At 38.9% G+C, this 15,193-nt stretch overlaps 1 protein-coding gene across 1 annotated transcript in view; it reads right to left on the bottom strand.

The window, feature by feature from the left end:
* The window catches only part of LOC112126063 (follicle-stimulating hormone receptor), a 157,269-nt gene that overhangs the window by 56,316 nt on the left and 85,760 nt on the right, over positions 1 to 15,193 (bottom strand). Inside the window, exons 3-4 of the mRNA XM_024224453.2 lie at positions 1,534 to 1,608; positions 1,038 to 1,112 (exon numbers count right to left, since the gene is read on the bottom strand). Of these exons, the coding sequence (XP_024080221.2) occupies positions 1,038 to 1,112; positions 1,534 to 1,608 (150 nt within the window). The remainder of the gene's footprint in view (positions 1 to 1,037; positions 1,113 to 1,533; positions 1,609 to 15,193) is intronic.

Genomic DNA, 15,193 nt, shown 5'->3' with positions numbered 1-15,193 from the left:
AAGAAAGTATTTCCACTGACATCAGATCAGGCCCTTCATTGACCAGATAATTTTAATTGCCTGTCCATATTGCACATTATATTTTTCTGGTTGCAAAAAAGTGACCAAATCCATTCAGGAGAGCCAACCTGACAAGGAAAGGGCAACTTTTCATATATGTCTGTGCAGATGCCTTTAAGGATTTTTTCTGTCTAGTAACCAGCTGTAATACAGAACTTAGTGGCCTTGGATTTCTAAAATTAGCTCGCTATATCCTTATTTAGACACTTAACTAAAAGAGATCTCAGTTGCAGATGTGTTGTGCACCCACAATGTTTACTGAAGTAAATGGGAAATGTGCCTGCTCAGTTTCTGAAAGCCAGTCCACTTTTACTTAGGAGCCTAAACAATGATTTAGGTGTCTAAACTTAGATACACACATCTGAAAACTGTGGCCAATGGGACTGCTTCCATGAGTAAGGAAAGCAATATTTGGGCTTTTATCTTTAGGGCATGAAAAAAATTAATCTGATATCCTGGACTATCTATGGCTGTACATCAAAGATGACCCAGGGAGCTTATTTAAGTTCGCAGACACTAAACAAAATTACTGTTAAATAGAGTCCATTGGATTTCATTTGTTTTTTTAATACATGGCTGAGGAGAGATTATCAGTCAGGTTAAGGTTGCATGCTATAAACTGCAAGAATATTTTTGGATTATACTTTATTTTAAGGGCAAATTTAATTATCACCGAATTATGATGGCATCCCCATGGGAGCAGATATGGCAACTGCAGTAGTGCAAGCGACATTCACAACGAGGAGCGCTATTTAAATGAAACTAAAATTAAGCTGAATACCAAATGAACTCATATTAAAAGGATTTAATCATCCAATGAGTATAAATGAAGTATAAATGAAAGCCATTGCTGAAACACTGCCATTGTTGAAAGGAAACAGAGTGAAAATGTTTATGAACATTTGTATGAAAGATAATTGAAATGCATTCATATTGTTTCAAACAATTATCATAATTGCAAGTGTAAAAATTCTTACAGATATTTGAGGCTAGGAAGATTCTGGAAGGCGTCTTGGTCAATGTACACAAGGTTATTTGCTTTCTCAATTCTTCTGCAAAAGGAGAAAATAAAACATTACAGCAAATGGATCAGTGCCTTTTTAAATAGATCCAGGGCTTCTGAGGATAGCAATACATTTGGGGGCTTTTCTGACAGGGGATAACTCTACATGACCCCAAAGGAGCAGCCAGCCCAAACCTAGCAGAGTCAGAATCCCAGCCCTCTATCTATTTTACTATATGCTTTCTCAACCAGATGCTTCCTCAACTATTGCTAATAGTTGAGGAAGCATCTGGTTGAGAAAGGAAAGGGTGGGTGGGAAGAGAAGGAAATAGACAGATGAAAAGAGAGATCCCAAGCATACATGTATGCATTTGAATTTTTAAAGTACATCTGAATCAAACCCTTTGATATCTGGCCACCACTAGTCTTTAGATTTCTATCCTATGATCTTATGTTGCTCACTTACTTACATTTCATGTAGTTTGGGAAGGTTGGAAAACACATTAGCTTCGATGACTTCCAAGGCATCATTCTGGGAGATCTCTCTGTGGAGAAAAGAAGTTGAGATATTTCATGCCATGGTACAAGTGAAAAGATAAGCCAAAGAAGTATGGGTATTTGGTGAAGAATGATACCTAGAATTTATAGGGCACCTTTTATCCATAGACCTCAAAGTATTTTATGAAGGAGGTAAGTATCATTAGTCCCATTTTACAGATGAGGAAACAGGGGCCCAGAGAGGTGAAGCAGGCCTGTGACAGAGCTGGGAATAGAATGCAGGTCTGCTGAGTCCCAGTCAAGTGCTCTATTCACTAGACCACACTGCCTCCCAAAGGTCTTATAAATTACAACAGGTGCATGCACATATGAAATTATAGTGCACGATCTATGGGACACAGACTATTTACTGGATCTCAGATATCACTGAATGTTAATATAGATTTAGCCAAGACTTTCATAACCCTATGATGGGGAGAAGGGGAGCTTTAAATGTAACAGCTCTGAAGAGGTAGGATTTTGGGTTCCACAGTAACACATACTATGATTTTGTCCTGGTGTAAAATGTTGAGCTTACTTTAAAAATTTTATAGCAAATTTCCAGAGTTCTGCTGTCAGAAGGCAGGAAGCCACAGAGGTGGTACAGCTGTCCTGTCCCCAGCAGAAAAATCTGAAGAAAGCTCCACCTAATCTAGCTCATGATATTTATATGTGATTGATGCCTCTTATGTATAGTTTCAAAACTGCAGAACAAAAATGGGTACAGTTTTCTTTTATGAGCTGAAATCCCAGCTGTGACAGAATACATGGAGCTGCACACCACCCTTTGCTCCACTTGTCTCTGGGGGAGTTTCAGCCCATGGTGTAACTTAGAGTAGCCACAGGACTGCTTCACATTACACCAGTTTGGTTTGGTCACCAAAGGGCTACCAGAGAGAAATTGCTCCAGCCAAGCCCTCTATGGTGAGGGGTACCAAGAGAGGCAGGCTAGAGCTGGCTATTCCAGAGGGTTACCCACCTGCCAATTTAGAGATCAGAGCAAAGGATCCATTTCTCAGACTTGAATCTGGTCCATGAAGTACATTTTGAGATTTGGATGTAACTCACTAATGGGAGGACACACCAGCACACAGCTGCCAAATGAAGCCCCATGAAATGGGTCATACTGTATATCGGGCACCCCTTATTTATGGTTATTTTGTTCTTTTGAAATTAAGGTAGCTACTGCAAATGGATTCAGACAAGGCCCAAAGTAAAATAGTAAGAGACAGTCACTATAGGTAAGAGATCAATTATAAAAATAGTTAAAAACTAATATATATGAAATATCCCTCTTTGTTTTGAGCAGCCACTGAACTATGCCTGCCAAGTAGGCTGCCCATTAAAAAAACAACCTTGCCTGCCTCTTTATTATGTATAAAAATCCTGTAACTATTTTGTTTGTTTGTATTTAAATAAAAAACCACTGCTTTTTTTAAACATTAGCAATTCAGATCTTGTCTACTCTCAAAAACTCTACAGTGACTGGAGAACAAATGAATTTATGATATCCCAAGAGACTGACTGATGAGCAATTGAGAAAGACATGATTTTACCCACACTGCAATGGGAATTGCATTTATTTAGCTGAGGGCTGTGTTGCTACAGAATCCACACATACCAGCTTCTCTTTATTATTTATTTATATTACAGTTGCACCAATATGCCTCAGCTGAGTTTGGGGCTCCACTGTGGTATGAATTATAGGAACACATAGTATGAGATTCTGCCCCAAAGATCCTACAATCCAAATAGACAAAACTTGGGAGGGAAGACAGAGGCACAGAAAGGTGAAATGGCCATCAAGGGTTAAAATCAGTAAGTTAATGACACAGCTGGGAACAGAAACCCAGTCAGTCCCAATCCACTGTTCTAGCCAATGTATCATGCTGCCTCCACAGTTTACTATAGTGTACAGAATTAAATCCAAGGCCTTAACCAAAATATTTTCCATTCCATTCCCATCTTATCACGATGACATATAAAATATCCATTATGAGTAATCACCTTTTATTGTATATTTATATGATAGTGCAAACTGCTTGCTCAAGTACACTTTAAAAGATTGAATGAAACCAATGTTGTTTGAAGCAGCCTTTTAAGAGTTCATTTTATTATTATTATTTTTTATGAACAGCACATTTGCTGTTTCCTGCAATCTAAAAATCTGTCATCTAGAAAAAGGCAAATCCACAGAAAATGCAGAACATTTTATACCTCCAAATGAGATTAGTCAGGAGAGAGTCCATGCTGCAAAACAGCACAGGGACAAAGGCTGCAGATTTATTTGTCCTTTGTGATGTAGGTTTTTTGCAGGTCACAATAAAGGCTCCAAGATACAGTAAACTATACTGTATAAGCTCCCCAACAGATGGCGCTGCTGAGGTTAATCATGTTTCATGAGTTGACCCAATAAAACGTGTGAATCCAGCGCTGTGACAGGGCTGGAAAGTCTTATCTGGCATATAATTTGGGTATGTTTTTAGAAGGACGCTTATTTATTAAATGGTTCTGTGTCAGAAATATGCTCTTTACTTTGGGAAATTATAGAGGGTTATGTGTTACTTTTAAGAAAAGTGTTTAAAGGTCAGGCTAAAGCTTGGGCTAAGCAGTCCACAATATTTTCGAAAAGGAAGAGGAGAATAAATGGTTAAAAAAGAAAGGAAGGAAGATAGAAATCTCTGTTTTTCTTTTAAAAGATTATTTAAAAAATCTAACCACACCATTTGCATAAAATGTGGTTTTGTTCACCCAAATATTTGGGGAATAAATATTCATGTTTGCATGCATACAAGGGTATTTGTGCGCAAGCAAGAGTATTTATTATTCATTATCCACTGTCTGTCATTTGTTGTTATTCTGTTTAAATTTTCATTCAACCAGGTAAGGATGAGAAACAACAGCATGATTTAGGTGATCAATCACACCCCACGAATAGCAAATGGAAATGAGCAGTTTGCAAACAGCGCATCTGATGATGTTTTATTTTCATTAGTTGTTTGAACAATTATGAATAGTGATTAAATTAGTCACACTCCTAGTCTGTTGATGGACAAAACACAAACATGTGACAATTGTTCTCTTGGCTGACACCGGGGATTGAACAGGGGATCTCAAGAACTAAGAGCACGAAGCGCTAGACCTTAAGTGAAGGGATCAGCTCAAAACAACCACCTCCTTTGTAGGTCAGGCACTGATGAGAACAGGTAATATGCTAATAGCATGTAATAGTGAGCTACAAACAGAAAAAGGGACTACATTTACTGGATAATTTATGTGCAATGAATAATACTATCTGCTTTAGTACCCGCTATCATTGCAAATCCAGATAGGAATTGAGGCATCATTTCTGATTTATACAAGTTTTTGCACAGGTATGTGCAGACAATCAGGAATAATTTCCAAAATATCAAAGAGGAAACAAACTAAAGCCCTATTCTTGCAAAGCATCTACATGCGTGCTTAACTTTAAGTACATGACTTGTTTCAATAAAATCAATAGCACTACTCATATTCTTCAAATTAAGCATGTGCATTAAGTGCTCTGTTGAATCAGGGCCTAAACCAAGAAAGAGAATACAAGACAGATGTTTGTCAGAAGACATAATGCAAGTTTGTTTCTATGATTCTATTACTTGATTACTCTGCTATGATTCTACTATTCTATGTTACCAAATGGGCTCAAAGCTTATGTTACTAGCTATGGACTATTACATGCAACTTGGCAATAAAAAAAGCGCTCTCTCAGCTGAAAGACTATCTTTGTCTGTCAGGTTAAAGCCTCAAAATTCTCCCAATTCCATCATATTTTAAGAAATAAGTGTGTCTTCTATGGTGGATGTTTGTATTTTGTAGGAAACGGGTTTTACTTGCCTTTCCCAAAAGCCCACATCTTCATAATCATCTTCCCCAAACCAATTAATAGAATCATAGAAGATTAGGGTTAGAAGAGACCTCAGGATGTTATCTAGTCCAAACCCCTGCTCAAAACAGGACCAACTGCAACTAAATCATCCCAGCCAGGGCTTTGTCAAACCGGGCCTTAAAAACCAATAAGGATGGAGATTCCACCACCTCCCTAGGTAACCCATTGAAGTGCTTCACCACCCTCCTAGTGAAATAGTTTTTCCTAATATCCAACCTAGACCTTCCCCATTGCAACTTGAGACCATTGCTCTTTGTTCTGTCATCTGCCACCACTGAGAACAGCCGAGCTCCATCCCCATTGAAGCCCCGCTTCAGGTAGTTGAAGGCTGCTATCAAATCTCCCTTCAATCTTCTCTTCTGCAGACTAAATAAGTCCAGTTCCCTCAGCCTCTCCTTATAAGTATTGTGCACCAACCTCCTAATCATTTTCGTTGACCTTTGCTGGACTCTCGCCAATTTGTCCACATCCTTTCTGTAGTGGGGGGCTCAAAACTGGATGCAATACCCCAGATGTTGCCTCACCAGTGCCGAATAGAGGGGAATAATCACTTTCCTCGATCTGCTGGCAATGTGCCTGCTAATGCATGTCAGAGTACGTGACTAGATTAATTTATTGGCATTTATCTCTTATTTGGTTACTTTTCCTCTTTGTTTTGATGGTTTGTCAATAATAATTTAGAAAATTTTGATCAGAATAAAACCAAATTTCAAATTATTGAAATCCTCCATGAAATGAAATTACCTTTCTCTGCCTAACTTTTGTGTAGAGTCAGATTTCTGCAATGCAGGTTGGTGGAACATTTGTTTACATTGTGATGGCTTCACTCTTTATAATCAGGCATAATGAGTGGGGTCCCGCAGGGACCAGTTCTGTTCAATATCTTCATCAATGATTTTGATAATGGCATACAGAATATACTTATAAAGTTTGCAGACGATACTAAGCTGGGAGGGGTTGCAAGGGCTTTGGAGGATAGGATTAAAATTCAAAATGATCTGGACAGGAGAAATGGTCTGAAGTAAATAGGATGAAATTCAATAAGGACAAATACTCCATTTAGGAAGGAACAATCAGTTGCACACATACAAAATGGGAAATGACTGCCTCAGAAGGAGTACTGCGGAAAAGGGTCTGGGGGTCATAGTGTACCACAAGCTAAATATGAGTCAACAGTGTAACACTGTTGCAAAAAAAAAAAAAGAGAACATCATTCTGGGATGTATTAGCAGGAGTGTTGTAAGCAAGACATGAGAAGTAATTCTTCTGCCCCTACTCTGCGCTGATTAGGCCTCAACTGGATTATTGTATCCTGGGTGCCACATTTCAGGAAATATGTGGACAAATTGGAGAAAGTAAAGAGAAGAGCAACAAAAATGAATAAAGGCCAAGAAAACATGACCTATGAGGGAAGATTGAAAAAAATTGGGTTTGTTTAGTCTGGAAAAGAGGAGACTGAGCGGGGACATGATAACAGTTTTCAAGTACATAAAAGGTTGTTACAAGGAGGGGGGAGAAGAATTGTTTTTCTTAATCTCTGAGGATGGGACAAAAAGTAATAATCTTAAATTGCAGCAAGGGAGGTTTAGGTTGGATATTAGGAAAAACTTCCTGTCAGGGTGGTTAAGCACTGGAATAAATTGCCTAGGGAGGTTGTGGAATCTCCATCACTGGAAATTTTTAAGAGCAGGTTAGACAAACACCTGTCAGGAATGGTCTAGATAATACTTAGTTCTGCCATGAGTGTAGGGAACTGGACTAGATGACCTCTCGAGGTCCCTTCCAGTTCTATGATTCTATGATCATATAGGAAGAACAGTACACAAGAATGGCCTCTAGTTTTCTATAGCAGTACACACACATACAAACACCATTAGGGGAAAATTCTATTTCTAATTCTAATACATTAAATGAAGTAGTGAAGCTGAGAACAGCAGGTGCCTCATATTGGCACAGTACATTCTCAGAAGGAAAACTGAAAACCTCTTACTCTTCTGATTTGGCTGTAAAACTAAGTTCCCAAGTTTATGAGCAGACTTTGAATATTCAACAAAGCTGAACATACAAGTGTGTCACTCCCACATCAGTGAAAATAAATCACAAGAGATTTTATTTTTACCATCTCAGACATTAGTTCATGTTTTCTTACCTATTTATTGTGACATAAAAGGAGGAGTTGATTAAGAGTGGCTGGTCTGGTGCATCTTAAGCAAAGCATGGGGAAAACAATATATATATATTAATAATAATAATATATTAACAACAACAATTGCAAACTTATTGCACAAAGATTTTCTGTCAGTTCCCAACCTTATGTTCTTTCTACAAACATCTCTAAAGAATTTCTCTAAAGCAGTGGTTTTCAATCTGTGGTCTGTGGACCCTGGGAGTCTGCAGATCATGTCTAATATTTCCAAAGGGGTCTGTACCTCCATTTGACATTTTTTAGGGATCTGCACATGAAAAAAACATTAAAAACCACTGCTCTAAAAAGCCTTCAGCCTCCCTTAGTCTGAGTAAAACTTTATCTGTGCAGTTCCTATTTCTGGCACAAGGATTCCCCTTTTTTTTGTTCTCTACAGACTCATTTTCTCCCTCTACAATAATAAGTAATTATTCTGGTCTTTTCTGCCTAGTTTAGGATTTGTTCCCGCAAACATTTATACACAAGCTTAACTTTAGGCATATGAGTTATCTCACTGAAATCCTATTGCACCGGTATCTACAGGATTGGGGCCTTTGGCTGTAATCTCCTTCAGAGGATGACCTCTTCTTTTGTAAAGTGACTTCCACATTTATGCCATTACATTATAATACATAGAAACAATAAAATCCTAGTAAAGAGCTAGTGTGCATTTCAAAGACTTTGGGAAGAAGGAGGGCATACGAACTGCAACACTGCACTTGGGACAAAACTGTGTCCAGCCCTCATCCAGAAAACTGGGACAACTAAACACACCTCTTACAGCATGCCTTTTACAGGCAGAACTTCCCCATTCACAAGCACTCAGACTTCATACAAACAAAGAAACCTTTATTAGAGGAAAGGGGACACAATCAAAACCTGGGAAAAACACAGTAACAGAAATATATATGTAATGAAAGAGGAAAATACATCCCCCAGTAACTTGGCAGTATCTAACTCCCTTCCCTCCTGCCAGAGAGAATATCCCACAGGTAATAGTTCATTGTTTCCTTGTAGGGGTATGTCTCCCATCTCAAGGGAGCTGCTTGCCTGATGGCACTACTACCACCTAGCCCAGTGAGCAAACTTTATTAAGGTGCTGGGTAGGCAGAAATTCACCACAGTCCACTGAGCTCTGCTGCTGTCCTCTGCATCTCTTGCTACAGCGTCTCTGCGCTGTCTCTCACAGCAAAGTCCTCACTCTTTGTTATCTCCCATAAGACAGTACACATGGGAGAACAGTTAGAAACACTTAGGCTCTTTGAATAGAGTCCTCCCTGCTTAGAAGTGGGTGCTTTGCCACAAAGGAAGAACTCTTTCCCTTCTCTGGGAGCACACTACCACCCAGACTCCACATTTATACCTAGTTATCGTGACTCCCAAAATGTCACAAGAGGAATTGTGGGTAGGTAGCTTATACAAGTGAAGTTCTCCATGGCAGCACTTTTCTCTTTTCAAGACTAGAGGGAGTAGAAAGCTCTTTCCTATCTGGAGCTTCTGGCAATAGGGTTTACAGAAAGAGTTGCTTGCTTATAGCACTGAACAAGGAACTTTAATAGAATACAGAACACAGCACTGTCCCCAATGTTGCCATGTCTCATTCCCTGCTGCACAGGACATTTTCCAACCCGCTCCTACCTGACTTCCTGCTACAGCTATAAAGAGAGACTCCAATTACGGTATCCTTACACCACACCAACCTGGTAGAACAATGAGGTTTTCTATGACATTTTGGGAAAAAAATTAAAAGACAAACATTTTTCATGAGAAACCAATAAATTTGATGTCAACAATTTTGAGAAAATTTTAATTAAATAAAGCCATTTTTAATCAAAAATAGTTTTTGTTTAAAAAAATTCCAGTTAGCGCTAATAAATAACTGTGATTGTCTGCGTTAGAGAAAGTAAAATCAGCACTTAATTTGGGCTGTGGGAGATTTTATGTGCTGTGGTAGTACACATGGAGCCCAACTGATTTCAGTGGATTGGGGTCTGTATTTACACTGACATTCTTAACTTTAGAAAATGTCACTCTTTTTGGACCATGCCACCCCTCACTTTAAAAAAAATAAATAAGTGAAAGCTGCTGCATTGTGTTTGTGGAGAATCCCTGGAGATTTAGGCTGCGTCTACACTAGAAACCTTACTGCAGGGCAGCTATATCGATTCAACAGCGCTGCTCTAAGATCTCATGTGTAGCCACTCTATACTGACAGGTGAGAGCTCTCCCATCAACATAATTAAAGCACCCCCAATGAGCAGTGGGAGCTATGTCAATGGAACAAGCTAAGACATGATCTTAGTAAAGTTCAGTTACCCAAAGTACTATACACACACACACATATTCAGAAAAGCAAAATACAGCTCAGCAGATGAACTATGGGAGCAGTTGATTTTTCAGATTCTCAGGAATGTTTTATGCATGCGTTTTAGAAACACACTGCATGCCTAATTAAAAAATAAAGGCTAATTGCTACATCACCCATCCATGTCATCAAAAATAGTGATACTTTCCACACACAAAAAGCAACCCATATACTTTGAGACTAGGTAATTTATTTTAGATTAAGGAAAACAAAGAATATAAAACTCCATGAATGAAATACAGCATATTTCTCATTCTGTAAGATCATTTTCAATTAATTAACATCTCCCCAGAAAGGTAGCCCTTTTACATTTAAAGTGTACGTACACAAAAGACAGAAACAGAAATAGCTACATACTCTTCTTTCTTTGATAGAATAAAGTAAGGGTTAAAGTCTTTATGCTGCTAATCAATTAGCTATGGGGATATTAGGCTTTTTTACAAGCTTGGTTCCCATTCAATATTAACATACAGCAGAGCTCCAAAATGGTGCAAAACCCTAAAAAGGTGCTCTTCTAAGAGTGACTTGATTTTGATTTAGCTTAAACATAGTCCTAACTGATTTAAGCTAAATCAATATAGGGCAGATTTATATTGATTTAAGAGTGTCCAGACAACCCTTTGTAGTGATTTAACTAAATCAATTTTAAATCCCACCTTTAGTTAAACCAGTGAAATTTAGCATGTATGCAAGCCCTGAGTTGCAAAAGAGGGCATCTAAGGCATTTAATTCTGAAAATACATTAAAGGCAATTTTATGTTGACAACAGTGGCTTCGTTTTTGCTCACCTACTGCTGTAAACTCTGCTAGTCTACAAGTGCATTTAAGGACTTGAGTGGTGCAAGGACTTTATGTGAACTTTCTGCAACAGTACAGTAAATTCAAGTACTTCTGCTGTTCAGTACAATACCATCTACCATACAGACATGTGATCCTGCTGAATGCATCTAATCTCTCAGTTCTCTCCACTTCAAGGAGAGCAGCAAACTCATATACCATGTGAGACCATTAACTTGTTATAATTTGCTTTTTCTTATAAACATGTGCTCACATACATATCATGAGTGGCATGTTTTTTGTGTGTATGTATTTTTAAAATGTTTTTTCACAAGGGAAGGAAGTGGCAGTTCTGTGCTCAATAGTGACAGAAATGACTTTTTTGTTTGTGGCTCATATTTGAAAAATAATGTGAAGTGAAGGTATTACTTATGACAGGAACTGGACCAGCAGCCCTGAAGACTGAAGTCCTCCATTTATCCCCAGAAGAGGCAAGGCCAAGCCAGTGACAGGGCATGTTTCCTATACTGCCTCACAAGTGTGATTGGATCACCCTCTAGGGTGAGAGGCTAGCTTTTCAACCTTTGGCCAACAAGGTTGCCAATTCGTGTCAATGGTGGCGGTGGGTTGAAATAAGGACAACTGCTCACTAGGCATTCCTGCTTTGAGCAGGGGGTCGGACTAGATGATCTCCTGAGGTCTCTTCCAACCCTAATCTTCTATGATTTTTACACAGGCCACTGTGTAATTTTCCATCAAAAAATAAACTTTGCAGCCCAGCAACCTGAGCTGTATTTGATAAGGTGATCTAGAAATGCAAGACTCTGTATTCCATTATCTCTTACCTGACTTATCTGTCATTTATAGAATTTATTCTAACATGTTTTGTGTGTTTTTTTTAAAACCCTTTTTTATCCCTTAGCTCTAAAATTATACGTAATTTAGAGAACAGAAAAATAAGAGAGCAAAAATGAGGATGGAGGGAAAATGTGGTAGCAAAGGAAAAACTTCCTTATTGCATATTACAACTTCATATGAATATGAATGAATTATATTTTTAATTTGTATAATCTAGCTGCATAAGTGGTTTTCTAGCAGTATTGTCTCTTTAAATATATGACTCAAGAATTACCATAGTAACTTGCTTTCTAATTAGCCTTCAATTGCTAACCATCAATACAGTTAGACAAGGTCAGCTCTAGAGTAAGCCCTATAGATTTTTTAAAAAGGCTATAGAGAGTCAGTAACAGCAAGAAAGAAGCAGACTATTGAACAATCTCTACCCAAGGCTGGATGCTATTCCTTTATTACTTGCTGCCTGTGTAAACAAAAAGACATGTCCGATGGCAAAAAGCTTTTAACCTGCCAACAACTACCCAAGATATGGAGATGAGAATTGTATTTAAGATTTGTACTTTTTAAAGAAGACATCTCTCTTTTATTATGCTGGGCCTGATTCTGATCTCATATTAGCATAACTCAGCAGTAACAACTAAAATCAGTGGAGTTACACTGTGTAAATCTAGTGCAATCAAATCCTCTGTGTCTGGAGGATTTCACTCTAGGGAGTGTGACACTGGAGAGCTTCTGTCCTCACTGCATTACAGCACTTACATATTTCTCATTTTCAATATCGACCACTTTGGGGGGCTTTCCTTTTTGTGACCAGGAGCAATTGCTATCACTGGCATAATTTTCTATTCACTTTACAGTGATCCTTCCTGCTGCTGATATGCTATGTCTCATCCTGAAAGTACAGCACCTGGTAACACAGTAGTCTGAAAACATAATATGTTTCTTAACATGTCTACATTGCAATTGGGGTATGTTTTTGCAGCATGTGTAGACATACGAGAGCTAGCCTTAATCTACCTAGTTTAAGTACCAACATCAGTAAAGTTGTAACAGCATGGGCCTCAGGGCAGGCTGTACAGGTTTGCCTGGGACCCTGTCAGTGTTCCCTCTAATTTTTCCTATGCATGTGTGGAATGAATTTTGTTATGTGCACCATTATGGAGATGATGTGTCAGACATCACCTCCATATTGGTGCACATAACAAAATTCATGTGGCGGGGGTGGAGCTGAGGGGTTTGGAGTGTGGGAGGGGGCTCAGGACTGAGGCAGAGGGTTGGGGTGTGGGGGGTGAGGGCTCCGGCTGGGGGTGTGGGCTCGGGGATGGGGATAAGGGGTTTGAGGTGTGGGAGGGGCTCAGGGCTGGGGCAGAGGGTTGGGGTGAAGGGGAGGTGAGGGCTCCGGCTGGGGATGATGGGTTTGGGGTGCAGGCTGCCCCAGGGCTACGTCGGGGAGAGAGGACTCCCTCCATCTCTCTCTCCCTGCAGCAGCACCTGGGGGAGGGGGGAGGCACCTTTCCCCGCTGTGGCAGCTTTGGGGCTGGGGCCACGGGATAGGCGCCTCTTCCCCGGCCACAGCAGGTCCGGGGCTGGGTAGAACATCTCTCCTCGCCACAGCAACTCCAGGGTTCGGCGCATAATAAGCTGCTGTGTGGCCACATAGCTTAGAAGGAACTGATATATTTTATATGGACTTTCAGAAAACCTTAGAGAGAGTCCTTCAAAAGAGGGTGAAAGATAAGAAAGAGTAGAGGTAAATGAAGATTTTTCAATATGATCAATGTTTAACAGAATTGGTACTTGTACTAATTTATATATTTATTAATGATCAGGGAAAGATAGAATGCACACTGAATTAGCAAAATATGCAGGGGACATAAAATTATTTAGGTAAGCCAAGTATAAAATTCAGAAGGATGTAACTAAGAGAGTGGATAAAATTCAGTGTCAATAAATGCAACTTAATGGATACTGGAAAGAATGATTTAGACTATAATATTCATGCACATTAATGGGGTCCAAATTAACCGTATCTACTGAGGAAAAATATGCCTTTCACAGTGGACAGAAAACTGAAATCCTCTGCTCAACATGCAGAAGTGGGCAATATTCAACAATGTTAGGATGTACAAAGAATAGAAAATAATTCTCAAAATATTCTAACACTACTATGTAAATCAATTGTATGCCACTCTGTTTAGTTTTGGTCACTATCTCAGAAAGGACTTAGCAAAAAAAGCAGAAGTTCAGAGAAGTCTAACAAAAAACGACTAGGGGTCTGGAGTGACCTTTGTATAAGGCAAGATTGACAAGATTTGTGTGTGTGTGTGTGTGTTTAGTTTAGGACCTGATTCAGCAAGATATTTAAGCACATGCCTAACTTCACGTATGTGAGTAGGACCAGTGACTTCAATGCGGGGGTCCTAAGGCTTGAGTCTGTAAAAAAAAAACAAGCCGTCTGACCCCAGTCCAGCAAAGCACTTTATCATATACTTAACTTAAAGCATGTGAGTAGGCCATTGAGGTCAACAACAGTACTTAAACATGTGCTTAAAGTATTTTGCTGAATCAGAGCCAGAGTGCATGCTCAGTACCTGGCAGAATGCTGCCCTTATAAGAAGGGACACACAACATAATAAAAAAAGGATAGAGAAGGAAATTGTGGTTCTCCTATTTGTCTTTTCTCATAATAAACTATTTTTTTATAAACATATAAATCTTCATGTTTCAGGACACAAACCAGCCATTAATGATGGGGAGTTAGAGGAAAAAACCTCTCCCTCTGGACAGGTAATTCCCTAATGGTTCAATACAAGGCATCATACTTTTCTCAGAAGCAACTGGTATTAGACATTGTCAGAGACAAGATCCTAGACTAGACAGACTGCTGGTCTGCTACTGTATGGCAATTCTTAAGTCCTAATAAGCTGCTGAATATATTTTAAAATGCACAGCCACCAGTATTTGTCAATATTTCACATTATTCTCCTGTTAATTTGTAATTTCAAAATGATATGTTTGCCTTGTTAAACATGTCAAACTGCTTTCATTCTTTCATTCTAAACCATAACAACTAGAATTTGTGCAAGCCAGCCAAGTAAACCTTAAAAATATTCTATTAATAAATGTACTTTTTATATATTATATTTTATTTTATTATTATTTATTAGGTATAGATTACCAGCAATGTGCCTGGTGTTTTACAAACAAATAAAACATAATGTACCTGTCCCACATGGACTATATATGGTAGGCACGTAAGGAGACTGAACAGTTACCATCTGTGATGTCTGCACCAGATCCTGAAAATAAAGTGGGAAGACAAAATACTAAACACAAAGGTTCTGGAGCACACAAGACTGACACATTTAGAAACCACTATTAAGCATAGGAGGTTGCAATGGCTTGGTCATATCAGAACAATGGGAGGAGACAATATCCCCAACAATATTTTATACAGTGAGATTTGTGATGGCTCTAGAAAGCAGG

The sequence above is a fragment of the Terrapene carolina genome, unplaced genomic scaffold (genome assembly GCF_002925995.2).
Source record: "Terrapene carolina triunguis isolate 2854851 unplaced genomic scaffold, T_m_triunguis-2.0 Scaffold125, whole genome shotgun sequence".
NCBI classification, from domain to species: domain Eukaryota; kingdom Metazoa; phylum Chordata; order Testudines; family Emydidae; genus Terrapene; species Terrapene triunguis.
This window is presented reverse-complemented; position numbering and strand designations above follow the sequence as displayed.